A 9508-nucleotide genomic window follows, 5' to 3' on the forward strand; every position below is an offset into this window, starting at 1 on the left:
TGAAAATCAGCCTTATTTTAACGTTGGTGCTTATTGCATGCATGCTTATAGCCATGCTTGGGTTCACTTATTGCCATGATTAATGTCTTCTTGTCATGCATGTGTTTAGTAATATGCAACCATGCATACATGACACACTTAAAGCTTCAACCTAGTTTAACCCTTGTGCACATATTCTTGTAGTCTTTCTTTTTGCTAAAAGTATGTGGTACCAATTTGTGTATGTCACCTCTTTATATTGATGGTGAGTTCGGTACTCATTGCTATTAGATGCCACTTGCAAACCCTCTTTATGAGGAGATAATTCTTCCTTCTGGGAAACTTGCTCGGCAATGTCGAGTCTCAGATACGTGTCCTAGATGGAACACGAACTATATCAAGAGAATTCATATGATTCACCACTTGAAAGTCGACCATGGCTTAGAGGTGGATATCCCACTTCAAAAGACAGGACGCCCCTTGGGTGGTGGAATGCAAGGAGCTTCAAAGAGTGCTGCAAAGCAATCACAGACAAGGTTTCTAGATGCAAAACGTAAATTTGAAATCAACATGAAAAACAATGAAAAGAAACAAAGACTTTTGGCTGAAGATGCTTGGGAAAAGAAAGCTCCTACCAACTTGTCTAAGAGAGCCTACAACATGCGAAAGGAAGCATTCATCGAGGGATTTGTTGCCAAGGGCATGGAACAATACATGGAGAGCAAGGAGAAACGCATGCAAGGGATTGAACGGCGCATTAAAGAGGGATATTCCAGACATGTGAGATTTTCTCTTGTCCTATTAACCTTAATTGTGAAATATATTTATACCATGAATATTATTAAGCTCTCATTTTGCATTTTGTAGCGACGCCAAAAAGAAAGTGATGATTCTGACAATGATGATGGTGAAGTGGGTTCTCAACGGATGGAAAACCTCGATGAGGACATATTGACAAGCGGCAAGGATGAAAATCAGAAAGAGTCTCCTCCTTTGGTATGCAAGATATGATTTTTTGATTTTTTTTAACTTGTTCATTGTTTGTTATCTTTACTCTCATAACATGCCACTCTCTTGAAGGGCTCTCTTGATGAGGCGAACCATGAGCATGTGGCTCCATCTCAAGTGAAGAAGAGACAAAAGTGTGTTGTTTTTTCTCCTTTGAAGGTAAGAGATGGATGTACTAGTTGGTCTGAGGGCTTCTGATGTACTAGTTAAGTAGAGGGCTTCTTTAAAAACATGGTACTAACCTTAAATTGCGTGGACCATGAAACTTTGTAATCTTCCAATTCATAAGACTCGATCAAAGAAAAATGTTCAAATCCATGATAGTGAAGGCTCCTCACATGGAAACAAAATAATCGATGACGAAGTGTCGATGAGAAATGTGGAATTCGAGGGAAAAGCCTCCCTTACAACGGTATGAAAATACATCTCTTCAACCTTTGTACTACTTTGAGGTTGTTTTCCTTACAATAAAATACATAAATATGCTTTCTTTCTTGTTTCCTCACTTTAGGAGAAAATTGTCAACAAGGAGGCTCATGTAGGACTCTCTAAAAAAAGTAAGAAACGGAAGAAGGTAAGGGGTGGAAGATGTCTCTTCGTACACAATTTAAGAGTAGGATTTATTTCACATACCATGGCTCCTTATGTCAACTCTTGTTTGTTTGAACTTGAAGGGGATGGCTTGCAATGTGAATGCAACTTATTTTGATATTAGCTCTCTGAGTGAGAGTAAGCCTTCAAATGTAATAATAACAATATCCACTAGTGACATTAAGACGCACAATGTCTTGGGCAAGGTAAAAGATCTAAGTGCGGTCTATGAAAGGTATACTTTTTATAACTCTATGGCTTGAATATTGAATTATCTTATCATATGCATGGTTTAAAGTTACGCAAGGATTGATTTTTTGGTTGTGTAGACTTCAACACGGAGTGACTATTCACTTACACTCTACACGTTGGGGATTCATTGCCGAGGTGGATGTGCAATTAGCCAAGTCAATCATGAATGTGGAAGCGTCTACTCGTGTGCTTAACCTATTTGCCATGTCGGTAAATTTTTCAATTCTGAAATATAGCTTTTGGATTTGCAGCTCACAGATGTGTAAAGCATGTTCATTTTGTAGGTGGATGGAAAAAACCCTACCTGTAGATGCTCTGAAGAAGGTTACATTCGTGGATAGTTTGTGGTATGACTATGTGGCTTCACGGCGTCCAACGAGGAATACTTCCTTGCAGAATTTCTTTGGACATATTGATCTGAGCAAGCATGTGTTCTTGTTTCTACCTCTAGTACATAGGTAAGGTCAATACTTTACTCATATTGATGCATGTGTTCTTGGTTTTGTCATGAGTAGACAAAGCACTTACAACTTCATGTTTCTTAGGCACCACTGGACTCTTTTTGTGGTCTATAATTCCCACAGCATGAAGGTGAGAGGCTTGTCATCGAGAAAAAATATTCTCCTTCACCTAGACTCACTGCATGTAGGGAATTCGGGCGAGTATGTTTCCATTGTGCAACGGTAAGACAAGAGCTTTACTTTGAAGTTCATGAATCCATAATGCTTGGGTGAATGCTAGCTAACATTTTACATGTATATATTTGTAGAGTTCTTGAGTCAATTTCTTCAAGTTGCACACATGGACCATTACAAGAGTCTCTTGCATGCCCATCCACTGGGTTTGAGTTGAAGTGTATAGAGGTATGTGAAAATTAATTTTGGCTTTGAATATTGAGACATGATATATATAGCATGATATATGGCATTTTTTGGATTCGATCAAATGAGACATACGTATGTAAACATTGTAGGTGCCAAAACAACCAAACGCAATTGATTGCGGATTTTATGTAATGGCATTTATCAAGAAACTTATCGATGGGAGCCTTATACATACACCTCCAAAGCATTGGGTATCCACATGCTTATTAAAAATCTTCCTTATGAAATCTCTTGCTATGTATGAGCTAAATGTGAATTTGGTGTTATAAACTCTGATATTGCTTTTTTCCTTGTGAAGCTATCAAAGAAGTGGTTCGACCATGGATACGTCATGAAGTTGAAGAATGAGTTCAATTCTTGGCTTAGCCATGTAGTGGATGAGCATCTGCCCTTACCATCGTGACCTTAGTTCGCTATGTTAGTTTTTTGTCAATGGATGGCTTATGCCATTCCATGATATATGACATTTTATGTTAAGTTGGGATTTTATAGTTCGCACAAAATTGAATTTGTAAGGCTACACTTCCATGGATGCTAAATGTTTTGGTTGGAATGCTACATGTGTCAATGTAGTACTTATTTTTGGTTTTAGGGTTGATTTTTACTTTATGCAAAACATTTGTACTTCCCACCATTTCACAAAATTTTGTACTTCGGCTTGTCCTAGTTTATTGCACAGTCCTAGTTTACTGCACAGTCCTAGTTTATTGCACAGTCCTAGTTTTTGCATAGTCTTAGTTTACTACACAGTCCTAATTTACAACAAAGTCTTTACAAACACTATATAAACAATGAGAGAGATCATCCAAATGCTTACCAAGGAGAGATCATAAACACTCAACAATGAGAGAGATCATTCTTAAATCCAATGCCGCACAAATACAAAAAAAATAAACAGTACTTGCCACCAATTCACAACATCTGTACTTCGGCTTCTCTGTGTTTGCATAGACCTAGTTCACTGCACAGTCCTAGTTTACTGCACAGTCCTAGTTTATTGCACAGTCCTGGTTTTTGCATAGTCTTAGTTTACTACACAGTCCTAATTTACAACAAAGTCTTTACAAACACCATATAAACAATGAGAGAGATCATCCAAATGCTTACCAAGGAGAGATCATAAACACTCAACAATGTGAGAGATCATACATAAATCCAATGCCGCACAAATACAAAAAAAATTACACAGTACTTGCCACCATTTCACAACATTTGTACTTCGGCTTGTCTTAGTGTTTGCATAGACCTAGTTTACTGCACAGTCCTAGTTTACTGCATAGTCCTAGTTTATTGCACAGTCCTAGTTTTTGCAGTCCTAGTTTACTACACAGTCCTAATTTACTACAAAGTCCTTACAATCACCATATAAACAATGAGAGAGATCATCCAAATGCTTACCAAAGAGAGATCATAAACACTCAACAATGAGAGAGATCATACGTAAATCCAATGCCACACAAATACAAAATAACACAATAATTGCCACCATCCTCATATATCAAGTGTACAACAACACAAGTCTAATGCGCGATGCGTATATCTTTTTGAGGACTTGTCCACTTGGAAGAGTCAAAGAAAAGTGTCTCTCCTCATCCTTACAATCACCATACAAACAAGACATGATCTTACATTGCAAGCTTTGTAATCCATCGCATAATAGCACATACTTGTTTATGAGGACGCCTTCAACACCGACGGGAGCATGTCTTTCAGTTAAAGGCAATAAACCATGGCAAGTGTGACAAGAGAGGGTAGAAAGGGGGTCTACCAACAATGTTTTTGTGCAGCAATGTGGGCACCAAATACGTGGTCTTTTATCAAATTGAATACGATGTCTACCATGTTGATGTTTTCTTCTCAATACACCGGATACATGAGCTCGTTTGTTGGGGTGACACAATGCAGCTTCCTGAATTGAAGTTGGAATGGTATTGAAAGGCTCTCTTGGCCTTCCATGTCCAAGCCTAGTTGTCGTCACATGTGCTTGAATTTGACGAACATTCCCTCTTGTAGGCATGTCAATCTCCTTTGGCTTGATAAGATTTGAAAGGTACTCCTTTGAGGTTTGTAGCTGTGTCAAGCATAATTCTTTTTCTGTAGAGTCCTTTGTGTCCAATTCTTCCTCTATTTGACTTAAAATTCTTCTAAATTCCTCAATGCAGAGATGAATGTCTTCACTTGTGTTGGCCTCTATCATGTCCATCTGATTACAAGGGCTTGCAGAAGTCTCACAAATCTCATGATCCATAGAAACCATTCCCAAGGTGCGTGCATTGTCAATAATGGGAAGAAACTTGTATAACTCAGGAAAGTGATGCCTCATTATCAATCTTATGCCATATAAGTGCTTGCAGTCACTTGTCCAATCGGGGCAATCACAATAATTGGATTGCATACTCACATGATACCACTGGCTTGAAGAAGAGGTGCTTTGAATCTTGAACGACAAGGCCATTTCATTGATGACTTTCAACGATGAGGGGTCACTTTCAAACCGTTGTAGTATTCTCTCCCCAGCAGACAACCTTGAAGTGTGCATCTTTGACGATCCACGAATACTAAAGCGCCCAGAATCGGCTAGATCAAGAAATACAAATGTCAAGAAGAGGATTTTCGATACTTTAAATGAATACAGCAAAAATGTGAAAAGAACTATTGATATTACCTATTTCTTGCTTTTGCTTGAAGAACTCAAGCATAGTTCCACCCATGCGCCTGCCAGTCTTTGAATCGCCCACAAGAGCATGTATAAGTTCAAGCATGGACCGGTTGATTTGTGCATCCAAGAGAGTGTATTTTATGTATTGCCATAGGCGCTCCACCAAGTTAGTAGTATCAACATTCCCATAAGAGAACAATCGGCCAAATTTTGGCCATCGCCTTCGCCAAACACAAGTCGACCCACACCAACCATTTGTCACATATCGAATGATATTGTCATGGGCATTGTAACATTGTAAGAAATGTTGATACTTCTGTTCGAATTCCATTTCTGTGACCGAGTGCATGAGATTTGACATTGATGTGTAAATCTCATCTTGCAGTTCTTTGGAAACCTGCATTTTTCACATTTTTTTTGAGGTTAAATTATAACCCAAAACTCATGTTAAATCAAACATCCTAAGCTACTCTCAATTACGAAGTACTGTGTTACTGCATAGTCCTAGTTTACTGCACAGTCCTAGTTTTTGCACAGTCCTAGTTTACTATCCAGTCCTAGTTAATGCACAGTCAGTCCTAGTTTACTATTCAGTCCTAGTTAACTGTATACCCACATTCCATAGCCTTGAAATATTGCAAGCTCTTACTTGTGGTAACAAATTCTCAACCCAAGCTTTCTTAGCATGGAACCAACATAGGATGACATGGCATGCAACTTGTTGGCGAGTTTCTTGGTCTTGTTGAACCCAACAATGCGGATCTTCGTCAACCACCTTAAGCAATGGCTGTAGTTCTTGTGGACACTTGTCAATGACTAGAGCTGTAGGACGAATATCTCCCATTCTTGAAAAAACCATTTTCATAGTGATCTCCAAGGCAATGCTCTCACCATGAGAGCCTGGGTCATTAGTGCACATCATACACCACACTGGAATGCCAACTCCAAGTTGGTTTGGTAGCACAGCTGCATATAATGGTAGGCCAAACTTATTTGTCTTGAAAGTACTATCAATAGCCCATGAGTTATGCAAGGAGAATCGAAGTGCCATTTGTAACATCCACGTATCTTGAATAATAAGAATGAATGGTTTGTCTTTGTCTTCCTTCGCTTGAGGATTGTAGGGCTGACAATATAGCACCTATATCCACGAAACTTGTAATTAAGAATGTATGATAAGAAATAAAGAAACTCCAATGATGTCAAGAAAAACCACCAAACTCACCTTGTTTTGTGTCTTTAGTTTCAAGCATTCCATGTACATCAATGCCCAATCATCTTCTGTAGCTTTGTCTGCAATAACATGAATGTCAAGAATATCTATTCACATAGAAAAGAAACCACGAATGTCAATGAGTATTAGAATTCTACCTTGATTGCGTACTTGGTATGACAACATGGAGACCTCTTTTGGAATCATGAAAAACCTAAAGATCGTGCGATCTAGGTCTGAAGATTTCTCCATATGCAATCTCTCTTTTGAGAGTGACATCCTTGCTACATGGCGAGAGCTACCAATGTCAAACAAATCCTCTATACAACGCTCAATGACAATAGGATGGACTGGCAAATGATATAGATCATTTCGAGTGCCAGGAACATGTCCCTTATGAGAAGCATATAATGAAATAACTGCTTTGTCTTTTGTATTCAAATACTCCACTTGTACCTTAAACGGACAGTGACACTTCTTTGAGGTCCTCAATCTCCTTAGTGTCCCCTTTTGAGTAGGTTCTCCACCTCTATGGCACAAGTAATCAACAACCCTCTTTGATGGCCCTTGGTTTTTTGTTGAGCGAACTTTCACAAGCCTCACTTTGTGCTCTATCATTATCTCTATCAAATGCCTCTCCACATTAGAGCTATCAATATTCAAAATGGTAGTGGGTTCTCTTTTTGGGTTCTTTTGAAGCCAACATGGAATAGAATCTCCATCAACTCCTTTTACCATGTTTCTGCAAGCACAAGAATTAATGAAGTCCTTTACATAAGAAATAGGGATTCCATGTTGACGAATGTCAACACACCATGTTTCTTTGATGGTTTCAAGGGTTTCCTTTATCCCTCTATGATCTCCACACTCCAATATATTATGACATGTCATGACAATATTCTCCCATTCCTCTATGCATGATATCCTTAAATTTGGAAATGACTTTAAGCAAAGCACAAGGGAGCCATCTTGATTCTGATCCAAGCAAAGATTTTCCTTCATTCGCCTCCATTTCTTCAGATCAAGGATTCCTCTAGAATCGAAAGTCTTAAGACTCTCAATGGTCATCGACAAATTCCCTTGAATAACCATGACCATCACATCATAACTTCTCCTATCAAAGGAGAAATATATAGGCGATAGATAAAGCAGTGGATTAAGTGACTCTTTGGCACTTTCTTCAATTTCTTTGCTTTCAACCCTTTGTGCAAAGAAACCATCCTCTTCTTGACTCCAACTAGATTCTTGGCTACTTGTATCAGGCACCAAGTATTCTTCGATCGTAGTTTGCTCACTTGGGCCATCTTCAATCCCACGATCTTCAATCCACAAGCTCATCCTTTACACACATGGACATATTTAGAAAGTTATCATGTTTGAAAACGCGAAAAAATTTTCTTAATACAATGCTATTCATCTATCCCTTAGACTGTCGTAGTTTGCTCACAGTGTAGTGACATAAAGAAAAAGCAGTGGTGTTTTACAATGTGGAGTTCAATATATTCAATCACATAAAGAAATGACAATGATGGTTTAAAATGTGGAGTTTAATGTATTCCATGGAGAGTTGCTGTATAGTGTGTCAACAATGATGAGCTCTTGGAGTCATTTAAATTGTTTGCATTCACTACAATATGATGTGTTAAGTTAAGCTTTATGAAAAAGACAGGGTAGGTGACCCGCGCTTTGCTACGGCATGAAGTTTTTGCCTACAAATGTATGGCGTATGCAAGTGTGCAATTACATTTGTGTATCCATCTATGCATGTGTATGTGTGTGCAAGCATGTGTGAGTGAGCGACTATGCACGTGTGTGTGTGTGTGCATATGTGCATGTGTGTATGCATATTTGCATGTGTGCACATGTCTATGTGCACGTGTATTCGTGCGCATGTGTATGCATACAGTGTATGTATATGTGTGTGCATGTGTCTATGTGTGACTCTCTCATATAGATGCATATATGTATGACTCACATAGATGCATGTATGCGTGTCTCTCTCACATGCATTCTCTCTATGTGTGACTCTCTCATATAGATGCATATATGTATGACTCACATAGATGCATGTATGCGTGTCTCTCTCACATGCATTCTCTCTAAAAAACATTCTCCTCGACATTATTCATCAATCCTTGTAATCTTCATCACCTGAAAATATAAGCTCAATTAATAATTAAATTAATCCCACAAATATTAAACATGCACAAGCCATCACCAACTCATGACTACCAGGCGTAAGTACCCCAGGAATCACCTTGCCATACAAACCTAACTGAAATAATCATAGACGGCCCCAAGCATACGTCATATACTGCACGTATTAATATTTATAGTGGTATCACCCACGATATTAACCTAGCCGGCATGACGCAAGAGTAACCTAGGCGTCCCCAAATTACTCAAGAGGGAAAAATAATATTCTTAAAGAGGACTTAAGATATATTCTCATGACATCCCTCTTGCTTGAGTTTACAATGGCCCTCAATTGCAGGTTTGCTGGGTTTGAAAAGAACGAAGGATCTCAGGATAAGATCGGAAAAATTTCTCGGGCATCCATTTTGCATCTTCTTGAGGATGGTTTTTGAATGTCAAAAGATATTTGATGTATTGGTTCCCAGTTCTTGTTGTTGTCGTCTCTTGATCAATAATAGCATCAGGAACTAAGACTTCTTCCTCTTCTTCAACAAGAGGTGGTTCCTCATAAATTGGGTGTGAAGGAAGTGTTCCTCGAAAGGGTTTCAAGAGATGAATATGGAAAGAGTTGTGGATATTCCAATTAGATGGCAACTCTAGTCTATAGGCCACATCGTTAATCTTTTCAATAATTTTAAATGGTCCATAGTATCTAGGTGCAAGTTTAACTGCAGGGAATTTTTCCACACTCTTCAATTGTCTCTTCTCAATTCTCAAAAGTACATA

The 9508-nt window shown here is 38.5% G+C and overlaps 2 protein-coding genes across 2 annotated transcripts; one reads left to right on the forward strand and one right to left on the reverse strand.

Moving 5' to 3' along the window:
• Nucleotides 1–390: 390 nt before the first annotated feature.
• On the forward strand, nucleotides 391–3130 carry LOC147614831 (uncharacterized). Its single transcript, XM_086779981.1, has 12 exons — nucleotides 391–759; nucleotides 847–975; nucleotides 1060–1146; nucleotides 1277–1399; nucleotides 1499–1561; nucleotides 1662–1813; nucleotides 1908–2036; nucleotides 2115–2288; nucleotides 2376–2513; nucleotides 2600–2693; nucleotides 2804–2905; nucleotides 3013–3130. The coding sequence occupies exons 1-12, from the start codon at nucleotides 391–393 to the stop codon at nucleotides 3115–3117; spliced, it is 1665 nt and encodes a 554-aa protein (XP_086636107.1). The 3' UTR covers nucleotides 3118–3130.
• A 1297-nt stretch (nucleotides 3131–4427) lies between these two features.
• On the reverse strand, nucleotides 4428–7272 carry LOC147614832 (uncharacterized). Its single transcript, XM_086779982.1, has 6 exons — nucleotides 6745–7272; nucleotides 6599–6666; nucleotides 6023–6514; nucleotides 5380–5770; nucleotides 4588–5291; nucleotides 4428–4478 (listed from the first exon to the last, which is right to left on the reverse strand). The coding sequence occupies exons 1-6, from the start codon at nucleotides 7202–7204 to the stop codon at nucleotides 4428–4430; spliced, it is 2166 nt and encodes a 721-aa protein (XP_086636108.1). The 5' UTR covers nucleotides 7205–7272.
• Between the last annotated feature and the right edge of the window lie 2236 nt (nucleotides 7273–9508).

The sequence above is a fragment of the Cibotium barometz genome, chromosome 41 (genome assembly GCF_041138505.1).
Source record: "Cibotium barometz isolate CiBa-2024 chromosome 41, ASM4113850v1, whole genome shotgun sequence".
Taxonomy (NCBI): domain Eukaryota; kingdom Viridiplantae; phylum Streptophyta; class Polypodiopsida; order Cyatheales; family Cibotiaceae; genus Cibotium; species Cibotium barometz.

Bases quoted from the DNA above. Each gene is read 5' to 3' on its own strand.
- LOC147614831 (XM_086779981.1), top strand. From the start codon at position 391: ATGATTCACCACTTGAAAGTCGACCATGGCTTAGAGGTGGATATCCCA. The intron at 1,562-1,661 runs GTAAGGGGTGGA...TTGAACTTGAAG, and splicing joins AAAGTAAGAAACGGAAGAAG to GGGATGGCTTGCAATGTGAA. The intron at 2,037-2,114 runs GTCGGTAAATTT...TTCATTTTGTAG, and splicing joins GTGCTTAACCTATTTGCCAT to GTGGATGGAAAAAACCCTAC.
- LOC147614832 (XM_086779982.1), bottom strand. From the start codon at position 7,204: ATGATAGAGCACAAAGTGAGGCTTGTGAAAGTTCGCTCAACAAAAAAC. The intron at 6,515-6,598 runs GTGAGTTTGGTG...TCGTGGATATAG, and splicing joins AACTAAAGACACAAAACAAG to GTGCTATATTGTCAGCCCTA. The intron at 5,771-6,022 runs GTAAGAGCTTGC...TGAAAAATGCAG, and splicing joins TTGAGAATTTGTTACCACAA to GTTTCCAAAGAACTGCAAGA.